Below are 20,803 nucleotides of genomic sequence, written 5' to 3' on the forward strand. Positions count from 1 at the left end.
TATAATGGTATGTGAGGGCAAAGGTCCAAATGACTCTATGAAGACCCGAAGGAGCGGTCTTCGCGGATGGGATTGATTTTCTTGGGTTCAATGATACCACCATGGACCGTCATTGTGCCTCTGTGTTTACGTGCTTGTTCATCTTGGATCACTTGTCATACAAACAATCTGTAGTGCCATAGGTCAAACAAAAACATACAAACAAATTGAACAATTGAACCATGTATGTTTGAATATATTAAAACCGGATAATGTCATCAACAAACGTTCTAATCAGTACAAAGAGATCAGCCCTCTCCCGAGTGACAATTAAATATTGGTCCGCCGTGTCCGTGCCCCAGATGACCGCTGGCTGATATATCTCTTCTCGTGCCAATACCATTAGGCTGTTTCACCAGTCTCCAGTAGTTGTTGGGTCTCTCTGCTTATTACGTTCTGCAGAGCCGCTAACGCTCGATATCAGCCGAGTCTCTCATGTTGCTAGTAGCGGGCCGCCATTGGAGGTAGTTGGACTCTTGTGGTTGTGGAGAGCGTGAGCGTGCGAGGAGCGAGCGGATCGCGCAGTGTCAGCGCCGGAGGACATACTCGCATGTTGTGGCCGCGTGTGAGACAGGCGGTGGTTGTTTCCAGTGTGCATCTGCAATTCTCTGCGTGGATCGCGCTATGATGTGTTTGCAATCAAGCGTTCCAGCTGCCGAGATCACTAATTAGATGCCCGGATGTGTACTACTTTGACATTTCTGTAGGAGCGAAAATGGAGTCAGCGAAGAAATGGCTTACCTCGACGTGTGTGCTAGTTCTAGCGGTATGCCTGTTTATTCAGAAAGGTAAGAATCAGTACTTAATCATCACCATCAGTTTGATATATATGGCCACGTTTTATTCACATACATGTCGCCTCATTCCAAGGGCGTTCATGTGCCGATATTAATGTCTTTTAAACGCCCCGAAAGACAATGTTTTTAACGTTACGCTTTTTTAAAGTCGTCATTTTCACCCTGTCATCTGGTTTAGCATGTCTTTCGTCCAAATCCAGCTCTTCTTGTCTGGTGTCTACACTCCGATCTAACCAAGGTGTTTCATGAAGTATATTGACCCGTTACCATTGGACTGAGTTCAATCGGCAGACGATATTAATGCTGTTCTCCCTGTCGCGGAGGTCAGATTTAATTTGGTTTTAGTGGTTGGGGACCCCAGCAGTATTGTCCAAAGGATCGGAACGAAGGTCAAGGAAGGTCTGTCGAACGAAGTCTTTTGCAGAAGAAAAAAAATACCATGACAGCGTCCGTGCCACGTGAAGTCGGAGTCGGAAGGGTTGTGTCGGTCATGTCCCCTTGACTCAAGTCCTGTAGGTTATTGGAAGGGGAATGCGATCTTAGGCTACACAGACTGCAAATAGGTTTACTTTAATTAACTGATAGCAACGCATCACGTTACAAGGGTTCTAGTACCTGCGCCGCTGACGTAATTCGAGGAATTTTCAGGAGGAGACAGGCGCGTCTCCTGGATTCATCGTTAATTTGGTTTTAACTGATGAAGAACATAGAACTACATGTGTGATGCTAAAATAACACATGAAACACCACGAGATTCCCTGCTACTGTGGTCAGCGAGACTTTAAGAAAATCAATTCTTATTTCCTTTAACAGTGTCAAGCGGCGGCGGTGTGCATCACCAGGTTATTGACTTTGCCACAGTCGGAATTTATGTCTGGGCTGATGGTGGTAAGCGTCGGCGTATTGTCATTAATGCATGTTAGAACCAATATATCCAGAGATGAGGTAGAAACTTTTGTGGTAAGATATTTAAAACCATATTAACGTTGGATCTGTTTGCAATCAGATGTAATGGTGAGTGTAACACCGCAGCCATTGACCCACACCGTCATTTCTTCTTCCTTCTTCCTCATTGAACTTAATTATACATGCGACGACTTGAATTACACAGAAATACAAACCTAAATGATGTATCTTGGAATATGCTGTTTATATATATTCATGGCGTGCTTTTGATTATTAAATAGCGTTGACATTATTGACTTTGATTTCAGACTTTGACGTTGGGATGTATCTGTGACACTGACGTTGATCTCAAACATTGTCATCACTCTTTGTCTTTATCGTCCAAAACTTGGTCCCACAGTAGATATCACCTGTGTGAGATCAGTGGCTATCCTCACGCGACATCTCCACTGTTGCTATAACTTACGATATCACACCTGAACCCTCATAGTGCTATTGCATCATCAGTTAATTACCTCACAGTGCTTTGACATCACTAAGAAAACAGCTAACAATGCTACGTCCTCCCAAAGTTGATGACATCACAATAATATGATGTCATAAGGTGATGACGTCACAATGCTATGGCAGTTTTGTGTTGAGATACTGATTCTTTTACTGGTATCTGATGAAGGATGATTTCCGATGATGAATAGAATCTTACCCACGTGTCTCTTGATACCAGTTACGTCAACATCAGTTTATTAAGGTAGACATACTGAAATTATAAAATCTGAATGAGATGTGACTGAATTCATGGGAAATACATATGAATTAATTCAACTGGTGATAACAATAGGAATGTTTTTCCCAATACAGAAACTGCTGTGACATAAAGCTGTAACCGACATGCTGCAAGTGGGTGTGGTGTGAGTAATGTCTTGATTTATCTTTGCCTTTATTTTGGGAGTCGTGTGGTTCATCTGGTCCCAATCAGCAGAGGCCTGAAGTAACGCGATATGATGCAGGATACTGTCAATGAGCGCGGTGTATACACAGGTCGCCATCCAGCGAGTGATTCACCCGCGGGGCTCCTCATATAAACAGGTCCCATCGTAGAGCACTTTGCCTCTCTCTCTCTCCTTCCCCCCGTCTGAAATTCCTCGCTGTCGCCTAGCTGGTGTAGCCATCCATTTGGTGGCATGAGTTCTGGGAGGGTCATACTCACATCAGATAGTGAGTCATCGACCCAAACTCACCAGTGAGCACCATCCCTCCAGTTGATTGAATCACTGGACGCATGTTCCATTGTAATGTATTTTGATATGTGGAAGAAGTATCTCTGAGATCGTTCAAGGACCCCAATGCCATATGTCTGATTATCATACATTAAGAAATTGTGTTGTTTCATTAACTATTCTATGCTTGCTTTCATTCCCACAACTATCACTCACAAATACATACATGACACCTTTAACCTTAACATGCTAAAGAATTATGAAACGGTTCGATGTCATATTAGCCTTCCATTGAGGTGTCGTTGAGCCTAGTAGGCTCGTAAACCACAACACGCAGCCTAATGTTGATGCTTTACAAAACGTTCATATCACTAGCCAAACAAATGCCACATCGATTTGTTACGTGGGATTTTCAGACAGAAGCATCATAGCTGAACGACTGTGAAAACGTTACCAATTTTGTGCTAAATCGCGTTTAATTTGACGTTTATTGGGAAAATTTGCTCCACACCCAATGCTAAGTAAAGCATAGAAAACTACACTTCCGGGAAGTATTTCGACGATGAAGAGTTAACGACGAGCACGATGTACGAGTAACACCCATATGGCACATGGCCTTGTGATACAGACACCGCTGTGTGATGCTGCTGTAGAGTCGAATGACATTGCAGTCAGATTAGTTGCCGATGGTATCTGAAGACATTACTTCTTTTTAGAAGCTGTAAACAAACCGTAGCTTATTGTACTGGGTTAGGTATTTCCACTCCGACGTTGCGTCTGTTCGCCATCGCTCATACTGGGGCGTCATTCCTCGACGCCATGTCTTACGTAAATCACACAAATCGTATGGCTTTTGGGGAATAGAATGCACTGGTAATAACCTCGTAGGCATTTGGCAATGCTTCGATTCCCTTCGAGAAATTGATGAGTACACAGGAATGCCCCGAATACCCGGCACGCCTGTAGGGGCTGTATGTGTGTTGGTACGGATATCCTTGATCCAGACGATGACTTTCAAACTGAAAATGTCAGATTAACGCATCCTTTGTAACAAGTAACAGTACTTTGTACATATCAAGATGTTTCTAACTGAAGACCGACTTTCATCGGATCTGTATCATTCATCTCTTTATTGTACCTCGAATATATCCAATTGTATACTGTTATTATACATGTACTCAAAATCTCGAAACGCCATCCATTTCAACGTCTCTCTATCGTCCTCGTTACAACGAGGTAAAGAGTACCAAAAAGATCTACCAAAACGTTATAACGGTGTTGGTTGTTACGTTAAATACACGGCTCTGGTATCTGGTGAATGAGTGAGGAATTTGGCAATCAGCAGTAATAATACTCTGTCAAAGCTCTGTAAGCAACCAAATCAAGACCAGACGAGAAAGTGGGTGATAGCTGCAGCCAGACTCAATCTACCTAAACATCCAGTCGAACATACACGCCTTGTACGAAGAGAGCATGGAGTAGATGGCCAGGACAGGGTGTTCCCCAAATCCTTACTATGGTCGCATTCTAGCAGACTAGCTTCTGATATACACAGTGCCACTCGGACATATGTTCCCCATGGCAAGATCGTTGCTATCCATGCGATGTTAGCTAGACGAAGCCATTGCATGAATACATGTATGTCAGTGGGTTGAACTGAGGGTGGAGTTTTAAACGGAATCATTTCGTTGTTATTAACTTGAAAGCCATTGTTATACTGATTGACATGTTGTTGACCGGGGCAATGATAAGAGAGTTTCATCACACATTACACATAATGTTGTGTAATTGTGTACAGGGTCTGACCGTTTATCGAATCGAGGAAGTGACTTAATTATTCGTGAGTTGAAAAACAGCTACAGACCAAATGTTACCACTCTGTGATCTCTAACGGATTGGCCAATATGGCTGTTGACATTTCACACTCCGCTTGGATGAGTTCATGTAAATAGGCGACAGATAACAGCTGATGTCATGATATTCGAACAATGTAATTCAAGTATCCTAATATGGTCATATATATCAGATTTAAAATTTCGTTTTCATTGTTTATAATCTCTTGTAACGGGATAGAGTCATATTTAAAAATAGCTGCGTATAGTTCACGAATAAACAGGATGTAGATTACAAACAGACATAAGGTGTTTAAATGTGGTTATCTACGAGGGGGTGTGAGCGGAGGCAGTAATGGGTCTATGGGCACTGAGACAGCGCAAACCACATCTCCCCCGACAAGTACACACGTGTTTTACCAAGATCCACAAACCCAGTGGTACCCTAGAGAGGTGGGATACGGCCATGAACACCTGCTGTGAGTGGAAACCCAACGCATGTTGCTAACTAATCATACTTTTACTTGCAACGTTTTCGATTTGAAGTGCCCAGCAGAGAATCTTAACTTCGGCCATATTTTACTCTTCTGTTTGGTCGATTCCCCTATTTTTAGCATCAGCTGATTTTACAGTAACCAGGGAAGTCAATTTTCCTTTCTATCGATCTGATCCCTCTATGGGAGACTCTCTGCATGGGGCTCAATATATATTGAACTTCTTAGCATAAGTAAATATTGCCCTGTCGACCTCGCTTTCAACATGACTGTTTATTTGAAGTCTTATTCGATAATTTGAGCAGTTTATGAAAATATTCTTCCTATTTATTTCTACGTGACCTGCAGTAGATCCAAGGTTTGTGACTACGCGCTCCATGGCCGCCCGCGGCTAGTTGTCTAGGAACTGGCATCACACGCTCTTCTGCACTTGATGGACCATCGGTGCTCCATGGATGGAAGAAGTGGATGTTGACATGGCTCGTTGATGAGGACAAAAGAAAGTTCTTCGTGGATTATATACCACACTTAACCAAGTCTGTCATAACGGGATCGACTTTAAGACCTGATAGCGTGTTTGCTATCAAGGGCAATATTGCACCACGTCAATAATGCGATAGAAACTGTCTACACCATGAGGCAATTTCAATCCATCTGTTTGTTTGAGATGATGCTATCTTTCTAGTCTTCAGTAATGATATGCTGAATGAGCGTGTGTCTTCATCCCGTGGATTGCTTGTGACAAATGGTCACCAAGGACGGTTCCCTCGCTGGACATACTTAATGCTGTTATAGCGTATTGCTGACTGATTAATTAAGCACCAATCAGCTTATATGTTTGTCTGAGAGATGACGGAGTTTTGTTGTTAAAGGTTGCATGAAACGACTTGAGAAAACAACGTGATGGCTTCTGCTAGTATATCTGACTGGTTACACTGTGGTGTGTCTAAAACCTGATCTTGACATTTCAGTCCGGCTATAAATATGGCATTTCTACAGGTATCGTTCTGACTTTCATGTAGAACTAGTATATGGTGCACGGTAAAATAGTTTGGGAACGTTCTGGTATTTTATAAAGCTACGACCTTTTACATATGCCAAATATGTAGATGATCTTGATGTCAATTACTCGATTGTCTGGTGCAGACTCGATTGCAGATCGCTGTCATGCACATCGAGTATTGCTGAGTGTGGTAGGACACAAGATACTAACCTTCACTTTAACCCGTGTTTAAGTCCTACACTGTTTGTGTTCTCCCATGACCGACATGTCCAATGGGACTGAAACATATGAGGATTTTGAGGATTTATAAGGATTTTGCCTGGTACTCCGCCATTTCCAAGAGAATGATAACTAAAAATTAATATTTCAAACACAATATGTGTTATGCACAATAACATGATACTGTTTCGATCTTCAAGTAAATATTTGACGAAGCTAGGATTTTTACCTTCGCATGACCCACTTTTTCCATAGAAAGCGTTGATGCATATTTCACGCCTCCCCTGAACCTCCTGAAAATGTATGATCTGTGTTGGATACACTGTTTTGATCTATCAGAACCATTGTCTGTCCCCGTAGGACTTGACACATGGCCGCAGGTATATGTTCTTTCAATGGAAATGTATTCAAAGTAGCGTCCATTGATATAGCAACGTCCTATAGAACGGTCACGTTGTCAGTAGCTGAAAGGTGTTCCGGAGGGATTACTTAATATCCAGACTAGACTGCGTGTCGTTAAGAAGTGTTGCAGCAGAGGTATCTATGCTTGTTTCCAGTGGAACCATGACAAGCAGATTCATTACGCAACTGTAGATCGGTTTGGTTTGTATCCCGTACTAACATGTTGGGAATGAGAACAACAAACTGCTACATCAGACTTTTAGAAAGGGGGTAATTTTAATGAATTTTTCAATCGGACACTTTTCCCCAGCCGTTTTCACACATAGAGACAAATTCCATTACATGCACGTCGTATGTAAAATATGTCTTTCTATAAAAATGTTAATAATTTTCATGCCAAAGTTGTTCGAGAATCAAAACGTTACAGAAACCAGTTGTACTGAAAGGACCTACAAAGCCTTTTTCTCTTTGTAAGCTATTAACACCAAACACAAACACCGCCTTCTCAATCGACATAGCGTAGTCTTCCCAGGGCAATCGTTTTCCAACAATCATTCGGCGTGTAAGGAAGAACACTGACAACTGTGTATATAGTTGGCAAACATTTTTCTTCAGACAGATATGTTCTCTCACTTCATGTTTTCTGAGCAATTATGCCGCTGGCTTCACCTCCACTTACCCATCTAAACAAACTGTCTTCTTAAGCCCAATTTGCCATTTTTGCATGTGTCGTAATGTTTGATTTTACTTCTGTAAACTACTTGATGTCTTTCACCTAAAGAAAAAGACAGGTTGTTTTTTTAAGACGGTATCGACATCGTATGAGATGATGCTGTAATATATTCCATGAAAGACGTTGTTTGCTTGTTTATCGTTCAGGTATGGCGTCTCGAATCAGTGAAGACTCAAAAGTTATTTTTGTCAGGTAATTTGGTTTCCGCACATTAAATGTCGACAAGTCTGTGAACGATATCAGAGTCCAGATGAGATTTGTAGCAAAGTCTATCTCAGTGCGTGCGTTGCCTTTGATGAAATAATCCATCCTCATCACACAATTAAGTCTATGTATATTATGCCACACTTATAACTGCAGTTCAAAGGAGCATTGAAGTTGTTTACCTTAAATGATATCTTTGACACGAATCATAACATTTCTTGTAAAAAGGACAGTGAAATATTGTTAGGTAGGCAATGCTTCCTTGGGTGTCCAACATTGTTCTCTCAGAGCATGTGTTTGAATTCTGAAACAAGCCCCGGAACATTTTAGTGAGTATAGTTTATGCCGCTTTTAGCAATATTCCAGCGATATCCCAGCAATATCACGACAAGGGACACCAGAAATGTGTTTCGCACATTGTACGCATGTGGGGAATCGAATCCAGGGATTCGGCGTTTCAAGCGAACGCTTTGGCCTCTGGGCTACCCTAGGGCCTGATACGTTGAAACGATCTGTCGTTATAAATCCATGCTAGTGGCTATATATACGAGTCATTGCTCATGACGTTGGATGGTGGCTGTTTCAGTTTAAACGTGTTACCAGCCACTCAGTTATCGACCTCCTAAGTTATTTGATAAACTTAGTGGGTATTGATGATTTTCTATTTACTAATGAGTGTCTTGAACATTACGTCATAACCTATCGATTGCTATACAATTCATCATACTAACATACTTATCATAATGACTAGTCTGAAACCAGATGGGGATTATTGGGGAGGGGGTTGGTTGGGGGTGGGGGGTGGAGTCGGATCCTAAAGATAACATTAACTGAAATATAATATTATATAAGAGGTCATGCAGTATTTCGATTTGTCCCTTGATATCGAGTCACAGAGTCGTTTAAGATGATTTCTGATAAAATAGTTGCATAGCGTCCGTGACTACCGTGACTGCCGTGACAAACTGCTTAACATCATTATCTACATATAATGGGGATCATAATATTATTTCCTTTGATATGTAACTCAATAACATGACGTCGGTACAGGAGAATTATGTCTACTGGGGTCAAGCAGTTGCAGCGTTTAAAACGGTAATCAGGCCGAGGAAACGAGATTTCAGTTTAGGGTATTGAGGCAAGTATTAAGCTCTGGCATTGTTCCTAATAATAAGGTACTCGGCAATGATTTAGCTTCATTAACATGGCCCTGTGCTGCCAATGCTCAGTGGCGGAGTATTGAATGCCTCCATGATTATACACGGCTGTTATTCTTGGATGTAAAATCCGTGTTATAGATATGCGTGCTGTGTATAATTGTTTAGCACTAATCCACACAACGAATGCTGATAGCCTAACACTATTACGCTTATCGACGGATTAGCAAGCTTGCATCTTGCATATTTATCTCCACTGTGGGTATACAAGCTGCAGGTTTGACTCATTATGACCGAATAAAACCGCACCCAATCTCCATTTCGGAATATTAGGGCGGTGGGGTAGCTCAGAGGTAAGCGTTCGCTCGTCACCCGGGTTCGATTCCTCACGTGGGTACAATGTGTGAAGCCCATTTGTGGGGTCCCCCGCCGTTATATCGCTGGAATATTGCTAAATGTGGTGTAAAACAAACTCGCTCGCTCGGAGTATTAAATTCCAGTTTCAAGAATGGCTGTATGACACCGCTTGTTCAATGAAGGCGAGTGTGTAAAATGTCATGGATACATCACATATGTCTGTCTTCGTTTTTCAATGTAGGGCTCCAAGAAACTTGGGGTCAAACGATTGCGTTGATCCACCAGCATTGTTGTATCTTCATCCGATTCCGCTGTGCTAAAGAACACCAATCACCACATTTTTGAGTCTAGGCAAGATAAAGGTGCATAATAATACTAACATTACAATAATGTAATCAAATGACGCCTTGACCTGTTCAGGTGGTCGTTGATGTGCATAAATAAACACTCTAAACCTAATGTGATGAAAAAACTATTAGTAACGATAGGATATGACATTATATCTTGTAAAGCATTTTCGTCGATTGCATCTTCATTGGCACCTCGTTAATCGAACACGATATATCATTTATGAGATGAAGACGACTGAACGATCTCTGCGGTCCAGTGTCGACGCTTCGCATATATCGAACTACGGATATTCGTAATATTTCGGTGTACGACATTCGATCTAACCAGTCGTCAATTTACGTTTTTTTTAAAAATGTTTCGTACTTAATTGTGCACAGCAACATATGATAGAAATACCCGGGGATGTGCTAAGTAATAACGAAACATCCAGCAAGCTACCGTTAAAATCTTTGTCCTGATCTGCACTCTGGCCCAAATCCTGGCACATCACATTATGGCGCAAAACGACGCCTCGCTGGACTTTCCTTTCCTTGCAATTCAGCAGGTGTCAAATGCTGACGCACACAGCCAATCTACACAGAAACATCATTAACGGTAACTGAAGAAAACACTGTTTAATTTCGGTTGAAATGCTTAATAATTAAGTCCCAGCGGGTACGCGAATCAGTGAGTGATTATCGAAGTTGTATACATCTTTCTATCGACTCCACCTGCAGCCGCGGCTACTGCTGGATGTAAAACCTCCACCGGGTTGATTGAAATATTTACGTTGAAAGAGCACGGGGACGCGGGATGAGGAAGATTCAATAGCACCTGGCACGTAACGCACTCACCTGGCCCTGTCTCTAACATGGGCGGTGAAGGGTCTGTAGAGAAAGATGGAACCAATATCCAGCAACAGGCCTTTGAGTGACACTCTACAACACGATGTAGGTAATAACTGGAATGTCATAGGCGAAAAAGTTTCAATGTTGTGAAAAAGCAAGTTGTTAGCCGTGCATTACTTGGCATTGCCTGGTCGATGAACATAGTTGATAGTGACATCTCAAGGACACAGCCGTTGGCAGACTGTGCACAGTTACATGACGAGCATTCACGTTGGCATTGACATTTAGCTTGATCAGTAAAGCATATGGTTTTTTAGTGTAATTCAATTTCAACAAGCGATTAAATCAATACAGAAGTATGTGCGTTGATATTTTTGTTTCGTTTCCCATTTTTCTGTTTTCATCATTATTCTTATTAGATCTCTATTATGGTCATAAGTATGAATGAACAGATTGCCCATCAAGATATACATGTACAGCGATCGGTACACAGGGAGAGAAGCTATGTATTATGAAAATTCTCCACGTTTTTCGTAGATTCGAACCGAAGTGTTTCTTCATTGCACTGCTACATGAACAGATCGATCTGTTGGCGTTACCAGTTTCTCATTATCTCACCGTCGCTGTTCACTTGTATTATACATAGTTCACTGATGTATGTACTTATAAGGTTTCCAAGTGGGGATAAATCATTTACTGCCTACTTGACACAGTTACTCAATCAATCTGGCTTCGACCTGGTATGTGTGAGAGACATAACCTGTTTCGTTTGGTTTGATCTGCCGTCGTTTAGAGTCCCTGGTCTGTTAGCGTATTTCTGTTTGTGCCCTCGTCTGTTGGAGGTGCGACGTCTATTGGTTTACCAGTGTGAATTGGAGGTGCGACGCCTGTTGGTGTACTAGCGTCATTTGGAGATGTAATGCCTATTGGTGTACCGGCGTCTGTTGACAGTTCGGTGTTCTTCGGCGTCTGTTGGTACTAGGGCATCTGTTAGCTAGTCGTCTATTGGAAGTTGGGCGGCTATTGGGCATTCGCACTAGTAATACTGGTCTTGTGGAACTTACTCCTCGTTATCACTATCATTGGATGACCACATTTCCATATATCGTGAACTAAATTAGTTTTCTCTATGAGTCTATGTAAATCTGTTGTAACGCCTTTAGTTTCTGCAGCTAACACTGCAAGTGGAAAACACGTCCGTTGCTTCAAAGGTGTAATCACGAGTCACGCAGATGGTCAGCATTGTGCAACGATGAATGTTTGACTTAGGCATCTATGAATGTTACTACACTTGGTGATGAAAACACTGTCGGGAGCTCACGTATTCATGTTTCACTTGATATGAGAGGATGGACATTGCGTCTCCAAAGTAGACTGGCGTTGAATGTACACGGCAGACTAACACTGAGTCATGCACATGCAATAACAATGGATTCGAATTGAATCAACGCAGTTGATATACATGTATGGATTGCTACACAATGGACTGGCGTTAAAAAGAATCCCTCACAATGGATTGACACTGGATCTTCTCAGCTTACAGACAAAGAATCCGATACTTCATATTGACGTTCATACCTGTACAGGGACTTGAAATTGAATACTCACCATTGAATGGCATGGAATCTCAATTAAATTGCCCCAACACTCACGCACGCACGCACGCACACACACATTCTCTGTCTCTCATTCGTACAGTCACATATACGTACACACAAAAACATGTGCATACACACCCACTCACTGTTGTTGCTCTCACATATATATAATGCAATCAGAAACACTTAGGCATGCATACATGCACGTGCTCTCCTTGCCTGTCGTTTCTCCCCCACCCCACATATAATCACTCGTACATGCACACGAAGGCACGCAAGCATTCCCAAACGTGTTCTGCGTGTGTCTTTCACCCACACGCTCACACATCCAATCACTATTACGTACACACGAAGGAACACACACATGCATATGCTAACGTGTTCTCTGTGTGTCACTTCTCTTTCTTGCTCTCTCCCACCTTCCACACAAACACACACACACACATACACACACGCACACACACATACACAGAGAGAGAGAGAGATGCATGGGACATAACAGTCATATCAGCTGGCACCACGCAGATTGGATTGCACACTTCTGTCACTGTTGCCTGGTTCAACGTGGGTGCGTAATGATCTCTGTTGTATTGATGGGGCTGTGCTAATTCTATCACACAAAAATACTCAGGAGTTTTCATAAATGATCAATCCTTAAACCAAGTTGTACATGCACCCCATCTACGTCCAAATATTGACACTATCTGTTGAGGATAACATCCGGTGCACGCTTAATTCAAACCCGCCCCGCTCGCCCTACCGACTCGGTTTTTTTCGGTTTGGTAATGATTTTGGATACTGAGGGTCACTCATGCATGTTATAATGTAAAGTGTCGGCCGTGGAGATATCAATAAAGCCCCGGATGTCTGCATTGATTGCTCACTTCGACACTACCTCAAAGCCCCCGCTCCTGTTTTAACAGTTATAAGTGTGAGTGGTTGGTACTTACAAAACAGTCTGTTCTCTTTAATAAAACTGACTTGCATATCATTCGTTTAAAGACACGGTTTTCCACGTTCCTCAGAAAGCAAACGTGATCTCTAGCGGCTGATATGTCTTCTGTCGAGTGGGTCGTAAGACTAGAAAGGAAAATGGGGAATACGGCATAAAGCGATTAAATGTAAGAGTACGTTTTAAACAGCTGCAGCAATTACTATAGCACACGCAGTACTGTTGTAGACAGTGCTTCGTAGACGGGCAACCATTAGGAATCTTTCTGGCAGAGTCAATGGGTCATTGGAAACATGCTTAATGGGCAGTGTCACTGGGCAACTGATGATTGAAGTCGTCACGTGATGGTTGCACCACTGTGGAGTTGAAGTTGGCAATCACGTGGCCGACTGTGTCGGGGTTTAGATCAAGGGATGTATCATTCAAACTGGTCGGCTGTTCGAAGGGGAGCAGACGATCAATCAGATCCGTCCCATGATGCAGTAGGGTCTTCATCAGCTTCCCGGCATACCGAGAGTCCCGTGTTGACTATTGTCAACAGGAACTGTATGCAAGTAGCCTTCTCTATCAGAAACCGTAAAGAACCACAGTGACAATGAACGATGATTTCTGCTTCAGAATTAATATGCTTGACCTTCTTTCTGTGAACATGTAATGAAATCAACGTCATTGTAATACACGTACAAAGCAAATTATATCGTTATACAGTCCCAAGTCTCAAGATTAACCGTGCGTTTCCTTACACTAGCCGTACCAATTCATTATTCAGATCAACATCAACATCGTCACGAAAGAACAATATCAAAAGTGTCTTATTTTCCTTGTTTTTCCCTTGTTAATCACGGTCATATGTATACTACATGTGTGACACACAGGTGCTCAATGTCGTCAAATCCTCACTGTTGGACTGTATGTTGTCTCATCCTGACCGTTGGACTGTGTGTTGTTGTCTCATTCTGACTATTGGACGGTATTGATGGTCTGTATATTATTGTCTCATCCTGACTATTGGACTGTATATTGTCTCATCCTGACCGTTGGACTGTGTGTTGTTGTCTCATCCTGACTATTGGACTGTATATTGTTGTCTCATCCTGACCGTTGGACTGTATATTGTTGTCTCATCCTGACTATTGGACTGTATATTGTTGTCTCGTCCTGACCGTTGGACTGTATATTGTTGTCTCATCCTGACTATTGGACGGTATATTGTTGTCTCGTCCTGACTATTGGACTGTATTTTGTTGTCTCATCCTGACTATTGGACGGTATATTGTTGTCTCGTCCTGACTATTGGACTGTATATTGTTGTCTTGTCATAACTCGTTGACAGTTTATTGTTATCCCATCACGACCATTGAACTGTATATTGTTATCCCACCACGAGTATTAGACTGCATATATATTGTCTCATTCTGACTATTGGATTGTATATTGTTGTCTCATCTGACTATTGGATTATATGTTGCCCCATCACAACTACTGGACAATATATTGGTGTCCCATTCCGGCTATTGGAACGCATTGTCTCCTGGCTAGCAGACTGTGTACTATTATCAGGATGAATGAACACTGAGATGCAGGGACAAAACGATCTTTTTGTTATGTAGTGCAGGGCCGAACCTCGGTCAATGTTGAGGAATCATATGTGCTTTCCGAACTCAGGACAATCCTTTGGGTACTCACTCCTAGGAAGATGGTGCACAGACACATGAGACCAAACGGCTGGTCTCCAGCACATGTACTTCACGTTTATTACTCCGCGTATGTGATTCTCTCTGGCATATGGATTAACTGTCTCTGGAACAGAAGCTGACATTCCGCATCTATACCACACAGAAGTGGCCTCACTGCATATTCCCCTGGTGCTTCTTGGCTCTCATCAACACCGTGCTGATCCTGTTTCATCTGGCAAAGATGAATGTATTTGTTTACAAATCACTCCCAATCTAATTATCCCCTTGTTTGCTATTGCAACAACCCAAAGCCACTACCCACAGTCTGATTGAGTGGACTCAGCCTTGGAGTTTAGACTTATCCGCGAACATGAGCATGTCGAGGGCGTTTATGGACATGTGTAATACACTAGCAGCGTCAGTTCCTATATCCTCCTACTCCTTCCTGCTTTATCCTCTCGTGGCAGATGCTGATGAATTTCATGGCAAATTTATCAATATTTACATGTCTTTACTTTCATCGTCTGGTTGCCTGGATTTATTCTATCAACACTCAAAGTTATGAAAAAATGTTTTGTGAGAAAGGTTTAACCCAATTCATTTGCATAATACACAGTGTTGGTGCATCTAGAAGCGCGTCACCATCGCCGGATGGAGGGGATAGGGAAGAAAGCAGGGCCATGGATGAATAGGGGTGGCAAGAGGGGTTGGACTGAGTCAGAAGGTTGAGTTTGGGTGACAAGCGGTTTTAGTGGGAATGACGGGTTGGGGGAGGGGCGAGGTCGGAATGGAAATGTAGGGATGGCTGACGGTGGTGGAGGGGATTGTTATAGGGGGCAAGGAGGTACAGAGCATGGAGAGATGAAAGGCAGAGACTAATCAATATGTTCTGCCGACTACAGGGAATTTATTCATGGCGGTTATGAATACAAGAAAGCTCAACAAGAACATGTTTACGATTTAACTCCACAGTTCTCCAGAGAACGTCAAGTCAGACATAAATCAGGTTGTGAATGCGGTTTGAATGTATATGATATTCAAATTGTATACAGCGATGTGCTCAGGGAAGCCCTATTCGGTGAAAGCTTTGTGGAGTCCTTAGCGAGATGAGATATTGATGCCGAGTCATACTATAGCCCTTTTCATGTTACTTGATCCCCGCAAAGTCTGAGGAACTGGCAGCACCGTGTCAGTCTGCCCCGAATGACGAGCATTCTGAGGTTTTCGTATACAGGATATCGTTTATATGCATTACAGACCAGGTTGTCTCTTTAGTGTCACAGATCAAGCTGGGATTGAACTGTGTTGAACGTCATTATGTGTTTGGCCCCTGCGGTTAAACGTAACGCTGAAATAACTCCCGACGTGACCGATAAGGCGGAGTTTAGGTTTTCAACCCAGGTTTTCAGTATTCGAACCCAGACTAACGCCTCATAACACGTCGGTCTAGGATGCAACTCTTCATATAGGGACAGTTTACACCATTCATTTCCTTTCATTTATATGCATCAGCTCCCTCCAAATAATGTTAGTTTTTTCCCCTTTTCATTAGAGTATCATTCTATTACACATAGTATTAGACTCCGCCCGAGACAAGATTCTTTTCCTATTTAGTACCTAGGTTCCTCACGATATAAGAAAGGTTCCAGTCAGGTTTGTTAAACTTGACCTTCATGTCAAGGTCACAAGGGAGCTTTCAGGTTTTACCTATGTCAGCAAGATATTCCAAGAACCATTCACTGGAAATTATTCAGCTCCAAGGTTTATCAAGGTCACGGCGTAACTTCACATATTTCTGCATATAAAACTGCATGTTAAGATTGTCAGCAAGATATCTCAAGAACGGGTTAATTTATTTTCTTAATAGGCTTTCAAGATTCCCCTTCTTTCTTTATTGCTGTTTTTGCGCATTTCATACACTAAACATTCAGCTCAGGGTCAGGAGAGTCTTGAAAATATTTGTACGTTTGAACACTTGCAGAAAGTTATCAAGAGAAGTCACTGGTCATGTTTTTGTTGACATTTAACTTCATCTTAAACTATGCTTTTATTACATTTTAAGGTTGATAATTTGCGGGGGATTATGTCACCTTAGTGACTATGCTTGTTTTCGTATAAGTCATTTCTTTTGCCTGCACTCATATGTACCAACAAAGTGGAAGTGGTTTTACAATAGCTGCTGTAAAGGACCAACCGTGTCAACGTTACGTACATGGTTCCTGATCAGTCTCATCTGAAGTTTATGGATCCGTGACGTCACCCAGTGCGATTACATCAATAATGGACAATGGATTCCCACACTCTACTAATATGAGGAGTAAATATTTATGTAGGAATACCACAACGATTAAGTTACTGTTCAGCTGGTTGAAGTATCGAGGGAAAAGGTTTACATACTGCATGCAGCGACCATTCAGTGCTGGTATTTGAGGTGACAGCATAACTTCATTATCGTTTTAGGTGTGCTCTGCCGATAGGTTTGTAAATGTTTAAAACTTCCTTATGGCCATTTGTGTGTTTGGTGATGATGTGATGGGGCATTTGGGACCGATCACTCTATATTCAGGGTGAAGGATGAGGTGTTTGGAGGATATTAGAGACCGAGCGACTCAGTGTTATTTCTGTCTTTGCTGCCAATCAAGAACAGTCTTTCCATTCCAACAAACACACCAGTTACAGTGTGTCACTATAGGGGTACATCCTGATCATTATTTTGCAGCAGATGTTTAACAATAATAAAAAAACGTAGTCATGTGTCTGTGTTTGAAACATATGTAGAAGGGCATGCTCGGTGGAACACCGAGTTTTGCATCATGAAGACGACAAAGGTTTTAGTTTGTAAGGATATAATTTCTTTCTTATTACTTGAAAAACGTGCAACTAGTATTCGAAATGTGTTACATTCGGTCATACAAAGTCATATGAGCCACCACCGTCTAAGAGCCTTCTTTAGACATACCTACTATACCGTAATATCTAGCGTGTTTGATCTTATGCATTTGCAGTTTTACTTTTCTGACATAAATACCTAAATTTCGAAAGCGACTAGTTTAATTTTTTTTATCTTGGTTAACATGGCCATTTTGAAATCATGTATTCAGTTACTAGTTTGTCAAAACCTAAAGGAAAAGTGTCAGTATTAACCTCGACTCTACGTAGACTCCAAGTCATAGCAATACCGATCTTCTGCTTTGTTTCTGTTCAGCCAACGACGTGAGTATTATATTGGTTGTCTTGTACAGTTAAGCCTTTGTTATCCGGTATTATTATAAGAAATAGCATGTTTTCGCAGATGCCAACTGATATCGATCTAACGATTCCCTGCACACAGTCACGTCATTGGCGAAACACTGCTGTGCCCCTTACGCAATAAAACTCACCATTGAAATATTTGCCAACTCTTTTCATCTTGTCTTTCACAAACCCAAATCCATTATGCGCTGCGACTGTTTCATTGGAACTCAATACTGATGCTACTGAGGGCCAGGTATAACCACAAACTGATTGGATTGGGGCATTAACTTAATGAATTATATTGCGTGCCACCCCCTCAGTCTCCCCGTGACGTCACGACGCCAAAGTTCTTTTCATGTCCGTGCTTCTAGCCGGACCAAGCCGATCCGGACCTAGGCCCAATCGCTGAGAGGATATCTCCTGGACAGGGATCAATAGCAAGACGTGGATCTTCACACTGACCCAGTTTTCTCAAATGCCTGTTTAAGATAATGATTTATGGTGATTGCTTTATTCCGGTTGGCTCTAAATGTTAAGTCAACTCCGTTTCTTTTACCCTTTTGTCTTTGGTCTCAGATGGCAAAGCCTGCAATGCTCGTTTGTTTTAAGGTTGTTCTGGAAGGAAATGCTTTGTCTGGTGACGGTAAGGGATAAAAACTATGGGTCGTGACGCAGCTGAGTGTTCTGGCGGTTTACGTAAACGTAAGCATTTGCATGAACGTTGGTTGACGTTGTCACCACATTGAAACAACGACAGAATCTGGTGCAAAGATACTGGCAATAATGTGTGTACACTCAAGTTCCAACAGAACTTACTCCTTGGGCAGATGCTTATGCGATGCATGTTCTCAAACGTTAAAATTCTCGACTCTTCACGACCTTGACAAAAGGAAAGAAGGTCATCGCTTAAAAAATTAAAGAGTCAGTATTACCCAATAGTTTTATGGTGAAAAGGATTGTATTCATTTGAACCAAATCCTCTCAGCCTAAATGTCAAACAGACTCAGGGGTTCCACCAGGCCGACCTAGCACACGTTGCGCGTGATAATCAAATGTGCACATGTAGATGCACGAGATGTTGCCGAGATGAAGTGGAATTCACATTCTCAGCTGGGTGAGCACCACCTGACGATGTTTGTTTCTGTTGCAGGACTCGCCATCGAGTGTTTCATATGTAATTCCTATCTTCACGGCGATGATTGTCGGAACTTGCCGGAAGAGAAACAATATATGTACAAGCAGAGGTGTGATTTCCTTCAGGGTAACAAGACATACACATACTGCCGTAAAATGGTCCAAGAATGTAAGTAAACAGAATTATCTCCCTTTGCAAGGAAACCCTTTGCGAATCTAAGGAATCAAATCGATAATTTCCTTCAGACAGCGCTTGTTTAATCGCTTCTAAACAGCGTATATCTTGATGTCAATAACACTCGTTCTTAAGTTGACCGTCTGGTATATATTGTGTATTGTTGAAATACCCATTGTCGATGGACATCTAGGCAAATCTGATTCAAATTGAGTCTCGTGTAGATGTGGACAGCCATGCAACAAGATGAAATTAGGCATTAGAAATGGTTTCGTTTCTGGCAGGGATACTCTGCAACACTTGTCGAGTCTCCCTGCTTCATGTTAACAATACACCGATTATGTTACCTACCGATTATACCTACTTAATCCTGATCTTAATCCGGCCGTTTCTTGTTCTTATTTCAGTGTAACAGTTTTATGTACAAGATACTAGTTAATACTTTTCCAGATATTACGATTGCCGTTAGAAAACATTCATCATATTTATGTCCAGATGGGTTAAACAATCTTCAAATTCCGGTGACATGAAAGTTGTCTATACCAATGACGTATGATCTGTTTTCAGTTCCGGATGAAGTCCGCATTATACGTCAGTGTGGATCGATGGGTAAACCCGGGTGCATCGCCCGCAGTGGAACGAGAGGTGTTCGCTTCCGCTACTGTCACTGTGAAGACTCGCTTTGTAACAAGGGACCAGCTGTCTTACCTCATCTTTCCACGTATCTCACAACTGCCATAGCAACGTTTGTCATTCCTCGGATGTACCAGAAACTACGGGAATGAAGCAAACAATGACACGTCTGTTGACAAGGTCAAGATCTCTTGTAAGCAGCTACCATGGATGTAAACCGGAAGTCCATCATAGTAGGTGGACGCCATGCCGTATCCACTTATACCCAGATGCAATCATAGTAGATGTAGCCGATATGGGATTAACCCGCTTGGGGAACGCCACCAGATGGCGCTAGTGCATCTCATCACAGTGCTTCTTACAGGCTGCTGAAGCTATTTCTTTCAAACACTTCATTATAACTCGAAAACTGATTACGTCACATACGGACACATTCCTAAGAGCGTATGACCGACTTATTTATAGACACCGTGTCAGAAGTTCTCCGTACTGATCGATTGATGCGTATTCACAACATATTGGTCTTAATATTCTAGCTAACATGACTGTCTTCGTTAGCTCAGAACCGAAGTTATGTAGCCAAGCTGTAACACTGTCTCCCAACACATTCGGTCAGTAAATTAAGAGAAATGTAATTTTATCGCAAAATCCCAGGTTACGTGAGCAAAAGGCCTCATTTGTTTTAGCGAATGAGTCGTCAGTAATTCGCATTAGTTTAGATTGCTTATCAAAGTCATGGTACCTATGTATTACATGTAACGGTACCAATTATGCATAAAGTATGGAAACGGGCGAAATTCAAGATGTTGTTATGAACTTGTTATTGTATCAAATATTTAGAAGTGTAAAGCTTGGAATTTCAA

General features: G+C 41.9%; 1 protein-coding gene across 1 annotated transcript; it reads left to right on the forward strand.

Moving 5' to 3' along the window:
• The first annotated feature begins 628 nt into the window (after positions 1–628).
• Positions 629–20,282, forward strand: LOC137284847 (uncharacterized). The gene is made up of 3 exons (XM_067816866.1): positions 629–827; positions 19,149–19,301; positions 19,875–20,282. Exons 1-3 carry the CDS (start codon positions 755–757, stop codon positions 20,090–20,092), a joined length of 444 nt encoding a protein of 147 aa, XP_067672967.1. The 5' UTR covers positions 629–754; the 3' UTR covers positions 20,093–20,282.
• Positions 20,283–20,803: the final 521 nt, after the last annotated feature.

Source organism: Haliotis asinina, chromosome 5 (genome assembly GCF_037392515.1).
Source record: "Haliotis asinina isolate JCU_RB_2024 chromosome 5, JCU_Hal_asi_v2, whole genome shotgun sequence".
Taxonomy (NCBI): Eukaryota; Metazoa; Mollusca; class Gastropoda; order Lepetellida; family Haliotidae; genus Haliotis; species Haliotis asinina.